A 15,153-nucleotide genomic window follows, 5' to 3' on the forward strand; every position below is an offset into this window, starting at 1 on the left:
ACTCATACACCCACAGTGGTGGAGGAGGGGGTTGTTATAAAGAAGAAAACAGAAATTGCAGGAGTCCTTCACACCAATACATCAGGCAGCTAGAACTGTACACACCTCATCTGCTTTTGCAAGCACCCATTTGCACATACAGGGATCTTGCACTAATTTGCAGGTTCTCACCAGGAAGAATAAAAATCTGGCTTCAAGTATAGTTTAACTGCAGGAGGCACAGCAAGCAGCAGCAGTTAGAAACATTAGTTGTATAATCACAAGACATACTGTGCAGTTTACCTATTTTGACCTTGAGATGGCAAAGAAAGAAAAGGTAGCGAGGCAAGTACTATATGGTCCATCTACTACAAAGATACAACACAGAACTGAAAGTGAGATCAGCGATTGAACAATTAATAGATTCTCCTTCTGGCCCTGCATCTGCTGCAAATGCTGCTGTGCCTCATTTACTGTGCTGCTTAAACATGTTAAGGCAGAGCAAAAGGAAGAAGAGGAAAATAACTGAAGGGAAAAGAAAAGGAATATGCAGATTAAAGTAAATTCTTAATGATGAAGCAGGAGGAGAGGAAGAAATTTAACAGAATGAGAAAGAATCACAGCTGGGGGCAATTTTTTTTTCTTTTAAAGTGTGACCAAAGGACAGAATTTTACATCCAGTTATTTTCCTGAAGACTCTGTCAGCAGAACTTCTGCCCTTACGATGTCACTGCCTTAGCCAGTGCACTGCATTCTACTGCCCAGGCCTGTGTTTGTGAGCTTGAGCCTTCTCCAGTTCCTCTCATCTCTAGGGTGACCACGTGGCTATTAGGCACAGCTATAGTTTACTCATATTACAATTAAACTACAGGAAAGCATGTAAGCATGCAAGGGAAGTGATGGTCTAGCTGCTACACAACTGCAGCCACAGAACAACACACAAAAAAACCCCATGAATTCAATCTTGTTGTGCCATCAACCACATTTCACCTATTTAGGACCATGCAAACAGGTTTAAATCATATCCACATATACCCCCCTCGCTTTTGCTGGATGTGTGAAACCCGAATGACCACAAGCAACACACAAAAAAAACCAACAAAAAACACCTGAACGGGCGTTTATCCTGCTGCCTGAATGGTGAGTGAAAGGCAGAGGCCCCGCAGGGAGGGTGCCACGGTGGGAGCGAGAGGCAGAGCCAGCATGGCCACAGTGTCTCTGTGTCCCCTCAGACAGGCAGAGCCAGCACGGCCGCGGTGTCTCTGTGTCCCCTCAGACAGACAGAGCCAGCACGGCCGCGGTGTCTCTGTGTCCCTCGGACAGGCAGAGCCAGCACGGCCGCGGTGTCCCTCTGTGTCCCCTCGGACAGGCAGAGCCAGCACGGCCGCGGTGTCTCTGTGTCCCTCGGACAGGCAGAGCCAGCACGGCCGCGCTGTCCCTCTGTGTCCCCTCGGACAGGCAGAGCCAGCACGGCCGCGCTGTCCCTCTGTGTCCCCTCGGACAGGCAGAGCCAGCACGGCCGCGCTGTCCCTCTGTGTCCCTCGGAGCGGTGCTCCCGGAGCCCTCCCGCAGCCCAGGGCCCAGCTGCACACACACCCTGGCACGGTCCAACACCCGCGGGATGAACGCTGCCTCCGGAACGGGGCAAAGCAGAGCTCCGCACCGCGCGGGGCTGCTCTAAGCTCTGTCCCGGCTAAGCCCGGCTTTTCCCGGCGCTGCACTGGCCGGAGCAGGCTGGGCTCAGGCAGCGCCCGCTCCTGCCCCAGCTCAGCTGAGCTCTGCGGACAGGACATGCAGCACCAAGGAAACGGACGGAGGGGAAAAACGGATCTCTAGGTACTGATATGCAAGATGAAAATTAACTGCACTTTAGCCATACTTTAAAAGAAACATAAAATAACCCTGCGTGACACATTGTTCCCGAAAATCATTCACCTTAATCACAAAAATACTTTGTACTTACAGCATTTAACACCTCTAGCAAGCAGTTGCTGCAATCAGATTCTTTGTTAGTAACAATTCGGTTAACCAGTTACAGCATTAATCAGTCCAAAGCTAACTATTAGGGATGTTTCAAAAAGAGCACACCAGACAACAGGGGGAAAAAAAGCCAAATAATACTACAATTATTAGATTTTAGTTGATAAAAAAACCAAAACCAACTTAATAAATTATTCACTGCAGAATCAAAACAATTTCAACAAAATGTTCTTCAATAAACACAGTAATTCAAATGTCAGCCATACATCTTTTAATTATCTTTTTTTCAAGACTTACCTATGTTTTTCTAGTTCGTTGTGTGATGACCTATTAAAAAGAGAAAAGAAATATTAGGGAAAGGATAAATAAACCAAGATTTATAATATTTTAAAGACAATACTTGCATAAATTGCAAAAGAGTTCTCTAAAATACGTATTTAACATGGATTATGAAACAGCTTTTCTTTTAAATTAGTTCACTTTTATATTCTTCAGGGTATCAACTTAATTTCCATGAGTAAACTGTAGGTTTGGGGGGAATTATAATATATTTGCATTTATTAGTGTTCTATACATTCAGAGACAGAAATGAACATTAAAAACTGAGCAGGTTAGTAATAAAAACAGCCCACGAGATTTTTATCAGTGAAGAAAAATTATGAGGGGGTAGAAAGTGTTCGAAGATCTAAATGGCAACAGGCAAGAGCAAAAAGCACCCAAAAAGCCAGCTTTCAAGCCCATGGAAAAGCAGAAAGAAAAATCAGCAGCTAATCACTGCTGTTGTTGTTGACATATTAATGGCAACAAAAGAGGAATCCTCTTAATTCTTCTCATTCTACAAAGAGAAAATAAAACCCAAAAAAAATCACAGTCCCTGTACTGACCGCAGCAGCATGTTATCCTTTTTCAATCTACTTGGATTAAAGATTTTTTTTTTTCTTCTTCAACCAATGCCTCGGTTTCTTTGCCATTAGGAGGCAGCCCTAAATTCTTGGGGGATTTTTTTTTAAACTGATTCAGCTAAAAATATTCATTTTATTTATTTACACAGCCCAGATTAAAAACATTCCTAAAATGAAGTTACTGTCGCAGCCTCAGAACCAGCAATTTTCCGTACTTTCAGTTTTGTCCCACTGAAAACATGCCCAGCACGTCAGGATCAAAAGATGCAGAGGCGGTGGCAGCTTTTAGGGCTGGCAGATTATGTCAGAGCAGCTCTGCTGGAGCCTGCTGCAGCCCCAGCCTGCAGCTGGGCACGGGGTGCAGAGTGAGGGCCTTTGTGCAGGGCAAGGGGGAGCAGAGCCATCCCAGGGGGATTTGGGAGCCCTCCTGCACAATTCTGCCTGGTGCCGAGCTGTCCTGCTCTCCCTGCACACACCGAGCTGGATGCTGGGCCTGGGTGCGACCGACGGCAGAACATCACTCCAGGCACAGAGAGGGAAATAGAAAGCAAAGCTCACACAAGAAACATCCAGTGAACAAACCCACGAGCAGCTGATCTCAGGCCAGTGCAGCTCCCGATCCTGCAAGGAACCAAGTGAACTGCCCCTGTGCAGGTAAAACTGAAATGCATACAAGGTTCAGCGCTGATGCCAATCCACTCTCAGCAGAGTGTTGGTACCAAGACATCAGTGATGCCAACCATTACCTTTTTCTCAAAAGCCTATGAATGAATTCTTTATGTATTTTTGTTGCATCAAGTCAGCCATGATCAAGTAATGTGTGTATTTCTACAATGCCATTTAAGTGCTCCTGACCAATGCAGCAACACTACAAGTGTTAAACACATTTTCTGTTCTACATTACTAGGGCAAGGTGGGCTTGGTCATTTGGCTATCTTAAGACAATTTTTTTAATTCTACTCCTACTCTCTACACAGAGGTGAGACTTTCTCTACAATCATTTCTCCACACCAATGTTCACAAAAATTGACAAAGACCGTGCTAAATCCACCAGTGTTTATGAAAACACATGGAGAATAGAAGTTCAGTAGAGAACCATTGTCCCCAAACACCCTCAACAGGCCTGTCAAAGGCACTGTTTGTAGGGAACTTTGGAACCAGAGAGGAAATACAGGCCAGCCTGCACTCATCCCTATGACATGAACTCCTTCTGGCAATTAGACACAAAGGTGAACACAGTCACTCCAACTGGCCCATTCTGAGCTGCCAGCTCCCAGCAGCTCTGGTGAGCACACACAGGAACTGCACGGGAACCACTGGCCAAGGAATTCTGCCTGCATGGAGTGCCGTGCTGGGCTGAGAGAAGATGCTGTGAGCAGCTGGCAGTCCTGCACACACAGTACATCTACAGGGCACCTGTGGCACATGGAGGGGATCCTGGCATTCTCCTGAGGTACATCCTGCCAGGGCAGCTCTGCAGCACACAGCCGTGGGGGTGCCAGCTGCCAAAGCCAGCAGCAGTGACCATGTGCCTCTTGGCAGAGCTCTTGGGGACACAAAAGCCCCAGCGACGCCTGCAGTGTGCAAACGTGGGCACCAGCCACACATTTCAGGAGGTGACAGGGGCCAACTAACGCCCCAACTATCAGACCCCAGGCAGGAACCAAAACTAAGAGTCCTTTTATCTGAGAATTGCTCCATCTACAGAGCAAGTTAAATACCCTATTACAAAGCATGACAGGGATTTCTTTGGTTGGGTTTGTTTTTAGAAGACATGAACCTCTCTTGAAATACTGGGTTTTATTTCCTTCATTGTCTCCAGCACAGTATATTGGCAAGAATATCTGTCTCCTGCTGTTTATGCAACCTAAAGTGAGGGGAAAAACCATAAGAACTGGTCTCCACACAATCCAGTACCCTGTTTCAAAATGGAGTCTTTTACTAATTTAGTAAAGATAAGATGTAGGTCACAACTAACAAGATATATGTATATATGTATTTATAAGAGAGAGACAGATATATGACTGTGGTTTGCAGACAAATGGTCTGTGGAGCCTTTCAAAATGGCTTCAGGAGAAGGAAGACTTCTGGTGTTTAACTCAGGTTCACTCCACTGAGTGCTTTTTGTATCTCCACAAAAAGCTTGGGGAAGTTGAGGGTAGCAGTGAGGGGAAAAAAAGGTAAAAAGGTTCAGTGAAAAATAAAGAGAAAAAGCCAACAACAAGAAATTCTGCAAAATCACAGATTTACAAGAAAGGGATAATGAACACTGGTGCTTAGACTACACTGTTGATCTGAGACAGCTCTAATATCCCTTTAGCAAATGCCAAGCAGTTCACAGACTATAAATTTTATTTGTGAAGAAATTGTCAAAAGAAGATTTGAAAGAATATAGAGGAACCAAGCAAATGCAGCCATTGGTCTGCAAGATGCTGTGCTACTTCTCACAGCACATCCCCAGAGCCATCCCCATCCATCACCTTCCTTTTCCCCAATTCTAGGTATTGGATTTCAGCTTTTGGTTGGACATTTAGCAGACACACCAAAGAAATTTGTACAGGTGCTAACTGAGATTGCAAGACTAACACAGAAAAGGCAAGGGCCCCTCCACCTACACTGCTGCCAGTTTATGGGTGAGCCAGCAGGATCTGGTCACATGCAGGCTAGGCTGAGATTTCACTGTATGCAGGATGCACAGCCTTTTTCAGTATTCAGACAGCTTCCCTACTCCTCCATCCATCCATCCATCCATCCATCCATCCATCCATCCATCCATCCATCCCACTAGAGGGGCATCTGCTCAGCAGGAAGGCAGCAGCTCCTGACAAAAGCAGGGGTGTATGGCAGTGCTGTTTATTGCCCTGTGTTAACAGCAGCAGGTCTAGACCGTGACTCGCCAATACACTTCCAGTTGCCAAAGCACTTTAAAGCACTGTAGGGAGCAAAGCAGGGTACTGAACCAAGTGCTTGAAACAGTGGCAGCACCTTACCAGTGCCAGGGCTTTCTGGTGCAGGCAGGACTGCCAGGGTGTGGTACAGCCCATGTGCAGGATACAACTCCACCTCAAATCATGCAGCCATGTGAACTACACTGCAAGCACTTCACCTTTTCTCCAGGCCAAAAAAGTAAGAACAAACAGAACAGGAAGCTTTACAAGGTGCTACACCTTAAGTGTCTGCATCCAGTTCCCACTCCCAAAAGTGCAGGTGTGTAAAAGCACAAAGCTTACACCTGCAGTCTTGTGTGACCATGACTGCTGTGCAGCTTTTCATTGAAAGGATCCAGATTCACTTCCAGGAAATTCCCTGTCCACATACCTAACCTGCTGTGGAATGCACCTGAAAATACTACAGTTCACTCCACAAAGCACAGACAAACCTGAACATAAGCACACATTCTGCCTATTATTCATAGCTTCTGGGTTGTTGGTTTTTTTCCATTTGTTTCAAACTGGATGCATTGCTTACAGCCTGTCAAAGAAACAGCCTGTACCAAATTAATCCACTAAAATTTAATTTTGCATTCTCCTCATAGCAAAATTTAACCAGTTTTGCAGATTCAGGGATCTGGGAACCAGGCACACTGGCACAGCCTTGATGCAGAGTTCTCGCTCTGGGATCACATTCAAGTTGGTGCTGCCACATGTTTGCAGTGGCCAGGTCTGAATGTGCTTCTAATACGGTGGCAATTTGTTTTCCTCAACTGCACAAGCAGTGCAGCTTCCAAACATTGCAGACCTACTGCAGTTCCTCAGGGGGGACAGGTCCACTGGTGAAGTCTGTTATACTGGGACTAAAATGCATTATTTTGAAACCAAATGTGGCAATATCAATTGCTGTCCTAGCTTCAGGAAGGCAAACGGAGAAAGATCTATCGAATTCAGAAATCCAGGTGAAAATTCAGCTGTGTCTGCACAGTCTGCTTTGCAGTATTTTATTCTTGGCCTCTCACAAAAAAAAAAAAAAAAAAAAAAAAAGAAAAAAAGGAAAAATAAAACAAAAATCAGGCCCCGATCCCTAAGCTGCTTAGTGTGGGCACAGAAAAACATCTGCAGAGAGCAAGGGGCTCGCTCTGCGGGCCACAGGTTCACCCTCACCATGAGCCAACATCAACAGAGGAATTTGGACATTAGGCTCTGTTTTTATTTGAAAATCCAAATGCCGCTTTCATATTTTTCTGCATATAACCCTTTGCCAGAACACAGCACGAAGTACATGTCTATTTATATAACATATGAGCAAAAATATTAATTAATTAATAGACACAGAAGATATATTTATAACCCGGCATTTATTTTGCTCCCTCTCCTTCAATAAACCAGCTCCTAAATTAACAGGCCAAACACACTGCATCACCGACATTCAATTCCTTTCTCTGAAAGTAAATTTAACTGTGACCTCAGTAGACTGGCATCTAACACTAAGATTTTGCTTTTCATTTTCACTTATTTCTGACCCTTTCACGGCAAAGCAGCTGCCTGAGCTCCCTGGTGCATGGGCAGACACACACCTCAAACCCAGACAGAGCTCAGGGTACCCAACACCTGGTGAGTGTCACTGCAGCCAGGGCAGAAGAAAGCCCAGTTATCTGCAGGATTGCATGTTCCTCTGTGAGAGTGCTTTGCCTTGTGAGCAAACGTCACCAAATTTCAGATTTGTGTCGCATTCCTCCTCAGCACATCGCACACGTGTCACCTATCTGTTTCTTTAGAGCAAAAACCAAGCTTGACTTCTGAATATTTGCTATTAACACTTCCAAGGTGCAATAGCAATAAATGCAGTTCTTTGTTTTATGCCTTTTTTTTAATTCTAAGTACACCTGAACAAGAATTATTAGACTGCATGGCACTGCTTTAGGAACTACGTACAGCCACTGCTCTGCGGAGACATTTATTATACTATAGTCAAGTACCTGATAAGTATTATTGTAACAAGATGTGACCTAGGTTTACCTCCCAGCAAAAGATAATATTGTGGCTTTCTCTAATCTCCTGTCCTCTTCACAAAACAAGAATCCAGTTTCATTTGCCAGAGGATTTTGGTCAAAATTACTGGGGGGAAACAAGTCTGAATCTCAGCTGAGGACATGGTACGAACAGCAAACCAGAAAGAAAACAAAGCAGTTTGGTTTGTGTGACATGGGAAAGGGCACATCACAGGAAACTGAGAAGAAAACACGTAAGATCAAGACATTTGAATGTGCAAGTGAAACAGAAATGGCTAAAAACTGTGTCTGATTGCTACCAATGACACCGAGGATATTGTTTATCAACAAACTGCTAACAACCACTTTCAATTTTGATTCAAAGCTAACAGTGGACAAAGAAAAACTTAAATTCCTACAGTGGACAGAAAGCGTTTAGATTTTGGCTAATTAAATGTAATTCTGCTGGTATATTTCCCTGCTTGAATCGAAACCTGCCAAAATTACTTCTCACTCAATTGCAGTCAAGAGGCCAGCAAGCTTTTAGCCCAGACCTGACATCCTGTCCGAAGGGCTGGCAGCCTCCTGCCCCTTCTCCTGCGGGTCTGGGCCTCGCCAGCCACCCACAAGGGATGGGGGTCTCATCCTACAGATTCTTACATGAACATCACCAGCACCTCGGCAGGGCAGCGAGGGGACGATCTGGGCCCTTGCTGAAGCCCAGGGCAGCTGGAATCCATCCCTGCCCATCACCCAGCCTGCAGTGCCTGGCCAGCACACCTGTGCCACACGGGGTGTGCTCTTCCCCCCACAGGCAGGCACACAGGGGGGAAAACACAGAACAAAGAAGAGTACAGCATGCCAGGCTTCCTCACATCTGACAGTTTTTCTCCTCCTCCCCTCTTTTCTGATTTTCCAAGAATAAGGAGATGTTTTTTGTGCTTTTCTATATGTATACCTCATAAGGCATAAAAAAACCACGATGTATGTGCATATATACATCTCTCACTTTTTAATCTGATCAGATGCTGCAAGCAGCAGGATACAAAAATAGATAATGGAAACAACAATGCCCCTGCAGATCTGAAATGTGCAGTTAGCTGCTCCTATCCTACTCCTCCAACCTTAAGTATGTATTTTTAATCCAGAAAAACAATGAAATAATAAGACATGAATTTCAGACACGTATGCAATCTCCTGTTAGCAATCAGATGCCTCCCTGCATCTAATGCTCCAAACCCAATGAGTCTGGAAAATGGTTAAAGTGGAACAACATGGACAAACACTGCTCGGTGGTTCACATCACCCACGACCACTCCAGACCCTCTGAACTTTGGCCAGTCGTCTCCCTCTGTTAATCTTTGAGTTGCTTAGGAAGAATTAACTGTGTTTCCAAAAATCCACTCTAGTCTGGGGCTCGACCCCTAGAGCCTCTAAGCTCCAAATAATAATAAAACAGTGATGCTGGTGTATATCATGTATTTTGCCCTGCATATTTAAATGCAGGGGTAATTTCTCCCCTGCAAATCTAAGCATGCAGGAAAATGTGAGCAGCGATTGCTGGACATGGGTACAAAGCCCATAAGGACAATGCAGAGGCACCCACAGGGCCCTGCTGCTGCCCCTCAGTCCCTGAAGGAGCAGGGAGCTGCATTAAAGCAATGTCCCTCTGATTCCCACACCAGCCAGCAAACCTGGTACCCGTGCTGAACCAAACCAGCCACTGTCCCGGCAGTGTCTGCACTGGAAACCATTCCCTGACAAACACTGTCCTGTCCTGTCACACACATGACCCATCCCTCATCTCTTCACTGCAGCTAGAAGAAAACAGAGTGTGAGCAGATGTACACATTGTAGGATGGCATTTTTGAAGGTTGCTACTGCTACGGAGTGAGAATCAGAACAACATGCTAAACAGGTAAACAAATACAAATCTGCAGGCAGGAAGAAAAGCAGCAAGGTAACTGCAAGTGGATGTGTGTGCCTCAACTTCAATAACACTAGCAAATTTGTAACCAGAAATCTTTTAATTCTGCGGTATTTGATAGATTACAAATCCTCTCTTAAAAACTCCTGAAAGCAGCTTACAATTCAGACAAATAACTATTTTGCAGCGGATGACAAGAGCCCTAAGAAAGGAAACGATGGAATAATAGCTCTGTAAGTAACAAAGATTTTTTGAATGCAAGAGACACACAAGAAATCTGTACGACTCAAGGAGCAATTTACAGCTGGAAAACTTATGAAATGTGTTTTGAATTTTTTTAAAGGCAGTGAACATACTTTATATGAAAATAATTAAAAATCTTAAGGAGCAAAGTGTCTCAGGACACAAGACATTCCTCCCACTCCTGATGACTTTCTCTTTTAAAATCAACTGACTGTCTTCTCATGCTCCATGATGAGACGAAGAATTCAACTAAAACTAAAACCAAAGTAGGAATGCTGCAATTAACAGCCCCCAAAATGGTTGCCTTGCTCGGAGCAGGGGCACGGGGGCACAATTTGCTCCCCCTCAGTAATCTTGGAGACACACAGCTCGGCCGCAGCAGGCACCACCAGGGCGCTCAGCAGCTCGTGTTTTTGCTCAAGGAGGGAGTTCGTCAGCTTTTGATTTCGGTTTGCACCTCCGGTGCCCCACGAGCAGCTCCTGGCCGCCTGCTGGGCACCTCCCCAGCACCATCCGAACCGGCCGCAGGATGCCCGGCGGAGCAGCGAGAGCGGGCCCGCCGAGACTCACTGCTCCTTTGGAAAACAAGTCACGTGCAAAGCAAGTTCATTTTAGGCTATTCTACAGGAGCCACCAGCCAGCATGACCATGCAGAGCAGAGCATCGCTGCCCGGGGACGAAGCAGGCCCAGCAGGGCACGCTCCTCGGTCCTCTCCGGAGCAGCCCTGGAGGAGCAGAGCGGAGCAGAGCGGGAAGAGCCCAAGGCCGGGCTGGCTCCTGGGCAGGGACCGGCAGCGTTCCCGTAAGACAGCCAGCCTGCCGCACGTACACAGCCCGAGCAGCAAACAAAGCTGCGGAGCCTGCGCGCAGCCGCGCTCGGCTCGGGCCATCGCAGCGCAGGTAGCGGCTGCGGGGCAGCACCAGAACCGGGCGCCAGCCGGACAAACAAGCGCCGAGCCGCGCACCCGGCCCGTCTGCGGGCGCGGGCCGGGCGGAAGGGGTGGCGAGCCGGCGCTGCGGCACAGCCCGTGGGCAGGTCAAGCTCGCTCCGGCACCTTCCCAGCCCGTGCCTCCCGGAGAGGCCGGAGGGCGGGCGGAGTGTCCCCCCCGCCGCCCCGCACACGCTGCCGGCCCGGAGCCCAGCGCCGCCGCAACCGGAGGCTGCATCTGCCCGGGCTGCCGTGGGGGAGGCGGCCGGCTCGCTGCCTGCGGTTCATAAATGAATGCCGGGGGGGAAATTAGGTGCCATGCAAAGAGAAATCTGGGTGGCGATTATGGTGCTTAGGTCTGCAGCAAAAGACGCTGTCGGCGAGCGCGGAGCAGAAGGAGCGATGAGGGCGGATGGGTCTGAAGTGCAGTGAGTACTAAGGAGATGGTGTACGCGTGGCAGTGTTTATATGAGAGATCAAAACAGAGCCAAGCCCATCCAGGGGAAAAATGGCGACTACCGGGATGGGGAAAACTGAGATACTGGATTAGTTATTATTTTTCATAAATGTATGCACTGCACATAAGCTAGACACATTGGAAAAGCTGACGATTCATTCTGAAAAAGCGGTGCGTCTATTACCTGTTATTCTGGGATTTTCTGGCCATGGTGCCTGCCTTTGTTTTCTTTCTGGAATAGTCACTATCGAAGGGTAACACTGATGCATAGCCATGTTCTGCTTCTAGGGACAAAGTCAGCATTAGTGGCAATATATTTTTTCCATGCAATTTTTTCCTCCTTTGCAGGAACGCTAGGGTAAAGAACAGAATTTTTTCCGGTTGATTTGTTTGGATTTTATTCTGGCATCTCTTAAAGAAGGAGAGACAAAAAAAACCCATAACTCGGTAAACCAAAGGGGAAAAAAAAACCAACAACACCGAAGTGTCGAAATTAGGAGGATTATTGGAGTGCACATTAAAAACGAGGCGGATCATGCAAACCCTTGTCACGCTGCGCTGGGGGAGGGGAGCTGCCATACAATCACCGACTGCCACACACGGAGCGGCGAAAGGGATCCTGAGCGCTGCCACACGCACCGTCCCCATCCAGAGCGGCACAAACAACCCCCTTCTGCTTTGCTTGGGGGGTTTTATATTAAAAAAAGCCAAGATCCGAGCAGCGATGCTCCCCCAGCGCGGTGCCGCTGGCGCAGCCCGGGTCCCCCCCGGGCAGGTGCGGGCTCGGGGCCGCTGCCCCGGCCCGGCCGCCGCACAACAAAGGCCGAGAGCGGCTGGGAGCGCCTGCGGGTGCCTGACCGACTGCCCGCCTGCGCCCTGTACCTCGGTCTCTTCGCTCCAAGTACTCGGCCGCTTCCAGGAGGATTAACAGGGAGTTCAATTCCATGGCTGCCCGTCCCGAGCCCCCCGCGCCGAGTTCACGCGCGGGGACTCCCGAGCTCCCGGTTTTAAGCACCTCGCTCAACCTACATTTGACACACAGCGGACGGGCAGCCCGCGCAGCCAATGGCGAGCGGAGAATGCGCGCGGGGCGGGACGTAAGGAGGTGGCCGGACCAATCGGCGGCCAGAGCCCCCCCCTCCGTCGGGGCAGGGGATGTTGACAGATCCCCGCCGACCGCGCTCATTGGCTGCCCCTGTAGTAACAATTTAGAAGCCGAAGCTTAGCAACAGCACGTGGTGGCCCGGCCCCCTCGCACGCTCATTGGCCGCTTCCTTGCAGTTAAGAAGGCCGAAGCCGCTCATTGGTGCGCGGGGCGTCATGCAAATGAGGGTGGCTAAGGGGGCCAATGGGGCGGGAGGCGCGTGCCGCGCGGCGGGAGGCGGGGAGAGAGGCGCGGGCAGCCAATGGGCGAGAGGGGGCATGGCGTTGCCGTGAGGAAGAGGTAGGCGGAGAGCGGGGCCGCGAGAGGCTCCGCCCCCTCACACGCGCCGTGCGGGACGCGCCGGGCGGGCGCGGGCCAAGCGTGAGGGAAAACGGGAAAAAGGGAAAAGGGGACGGTGAGGCGGTGGAGCGGCCCGCCAGGGACAGGATAGCAGGAAATCAACGGGAGCGAAGGAGATCATACTAACGGGACCCCGGCGGGGCTGTGAAAATGTGCCTGGCACGCGCATCCTTAACCCTTTGCGGTGCTCAGGCGAGAGAGGCAAACGGCAGCGCTGTAAAAACACGCGCAGGGACGTAGGAGAATTACTAAACTCTGCACAATGGCCGAACCTGCTGAAAAAGAGAAACAGTGGGAAGCTCTCAGAAACGCAGCCAGAGCTCCTGCCAGCCCTCCAGCCCTTGCCAGCACATTCAGCTGCCTTTCGTCATCTGGATGCACAGAAGCCGAGTACCAGAATAGCCTGGCTGCCGGCTCGAGTTGAGCAGGAAGAGCTCAGCACCTTTCCTGCCCGCACCACCCGAACTCTGCATCCTTATCTCGGATGGCTGCTGCACAGCTGTTGCCTAAAACTGGTTGGTTTTAACACGAGCGAGTGTAGTTTTAAAATAGGCATGTTTTGAGCTGTGCTGTGATCACACATTGGTACATCTTCAGGCCAGAAGTGCTGGAGCCTATAATCAGTCCTCCTGCAGGATTGCACTTGGGCACACAAAAACCCAAAAATTGGTTTTAATTGAACTGTGTAGGTAAGAGCCACCCAGCATATAGGATGGATGCAGAGTATTGTCCTGTGTGTTTATTCCTTGGCAAAAGATGTCAGCCAGAGTTTCCTTTTAAGAGGATAATAGCAATTCAGATTAAAACAAGGATTATGGTTTACTGTTTCTACAGCATTGTGGTAAAGCCACATATACATTACACCTGATCTTGTATTAGTCTGTATCTTGTTGCCCCAGATGCACAAGAGTAATGTGGCTCTTGAACATTGCTGAAACAGATCACATTTTACTGCCATTTGGTCCAGGCACCAGGGATAAGAGAAAATACAAGGCAGTGATAAAGCAGCATTGTGATTGCAGTTTAAGAGAATTTTGTATATGTTTAGGAGAAGTCTGAGTGATTGTAAATTACAAGGCAGAAGGGAATTTGGTGCATAGATTGCAAAGGTAAAAAATATTGCTGTAACATTTTCCACTTGCTTCTTGAACTGTTGAAATCCTGCTGCATGTGGGTGAAGCAGTACAGTTTTTACTGTAAACCATTGAACCTTGTGGCAGTTTTGCTGTTAACTGGAAGTAGGTTTAGACACAATTTGACATTGCCTTCTGTTACGAAACAGCGTGAAACCATATATGCACAGGTCTGCTTTGTCCACACAGGAAAGAAAGTTCCCTTTGCCTGACACATGCATAGGGCACTTGATGAGGAAGATACAAAGATGCACAGATAAAGCATCCTTGTTCTCAGCTGCATCCACAGCAGTACCCCAGATCTTCAGAACACCTGTATTTGTATGTTAGTGTACAGGTCTAAATAATCTTAAACTGCTTTGCACACATGCTGTGGAATCGGTCATACATCCAGAAAGGCAGATGAATGTGCTAGGTAGGTAGGTGCTTGTGTGAAAGCCCAGGGTTCAGATATGGATTTACTGAGGCTCTGAATGCCAAAAGCTCTGCCCCACCACACTGTAAGGGCACAATTTTACCTGGGGAAAAAAACTCTGGAAATACAGGGGTATAACAAACACTGCACAAGTTTGTGCTTCAGGAGGGAACACAGCCCGAGCTGAGCACACTGCCCTCACCAGACACTCCTTGGAGCTTGGGCTGATCCAACTGCTGAGCTGGAGCCACCCTCAGCCTCCCCTGCACTCCCCAGTACCCAAACTCAGCACCCTGAGGTAAAAACCATTGCTGTCTCTGCTTTCACATGTGCACAGAAGTATTTGGAAGACAGTTGTTTTAAGGAGATGGAGCACAATTTCACATTGATATTGGCACTTTGCAGGGCCTTGTGCCTCCACGCTTCCCTGCATGAAGGGCTGCTTTGGTAAGTAAGGAACCACTGAAACCAGCTGGAGTAGGTGCAGGAGAAAGTGCTGTGCAAAGCAGGGGCCAGTGCCATCACCAGAGGCACCTGATCTCTGATTGTGGTGGCTCTCAGCCTCAGAAGTCATAAACTGCATTGGTCTGGTGGAACAGCATAATAATGTAACCCCACACACTCACAGAGCCCCTGCTGGTGAAATCCAGGGTAAATCCACACACATTTGGGAAGGACAGGGCTGGCTTATGCCTGACAACCAGTGACACACATTTACCCACAGTTGCATTGAAGAAGCAACACAGCAACAACATTAGTT

At 48.2% G+C, this 15,153-nt stretch overlaps 1 protein-coding gene across 3 annotated transcripts in view; it reads right to left on the reverse strand.

Moving 5' to 3' along the window:
- MXD4 (MAX dimerization protein 4) overlaps nt 1-12,331 on the reverse strand; it is a 39,062-nt gene extending 26,731 nt beyond the window's left edge. The window contains exons 1-3 of one of the 3 annotated variants that reach the window (XM_054293153.1): nt 12,224-12,331; nt 11,526-11,622; nt 2,257-2,286 (exon numbers count right to left, since the gene is read on the reverse strand). In XM_054293153.1, the coding sequence (XP_054149128.1) occupies nt 2,257-2,286; nt 11,526-11,622; nt 12,224-12,287 (191 nt within the window). In that variant the 5' untranslated portion in view covers nt 12,288-12,331. Of the gene's footprint in view, nt 1-2,256; nt 2,287-11,525; nt 11,695-12,223 lie in introns of all 3 variants that reach the window. The other 2 variants (XM_054293144.1, XM_054293137.1) reach the window with 2 other exon arrangements.
- Between the last annotated feature and the right edge of the window lie 2,822 nt (nt 12,332-15,153).

The sequence above is a fragment of the Melozone crissalis genome, unplaced genomic scaffold (assembly GCF_028551555.1).
Source record: "Melozone crissalis strain CALT ecotype California unplaced genomic scaffold, PUWL_Pcris_2 ptg000006l_1, whole genome shotgun sequence".
Classification (NCBI taxonomy): domain Eukaryota; kingdom Metazoa; phylum Chordata; class Aves; order Passeriformes; family Passerellidae; genus Melozone; species Melozone crissalis.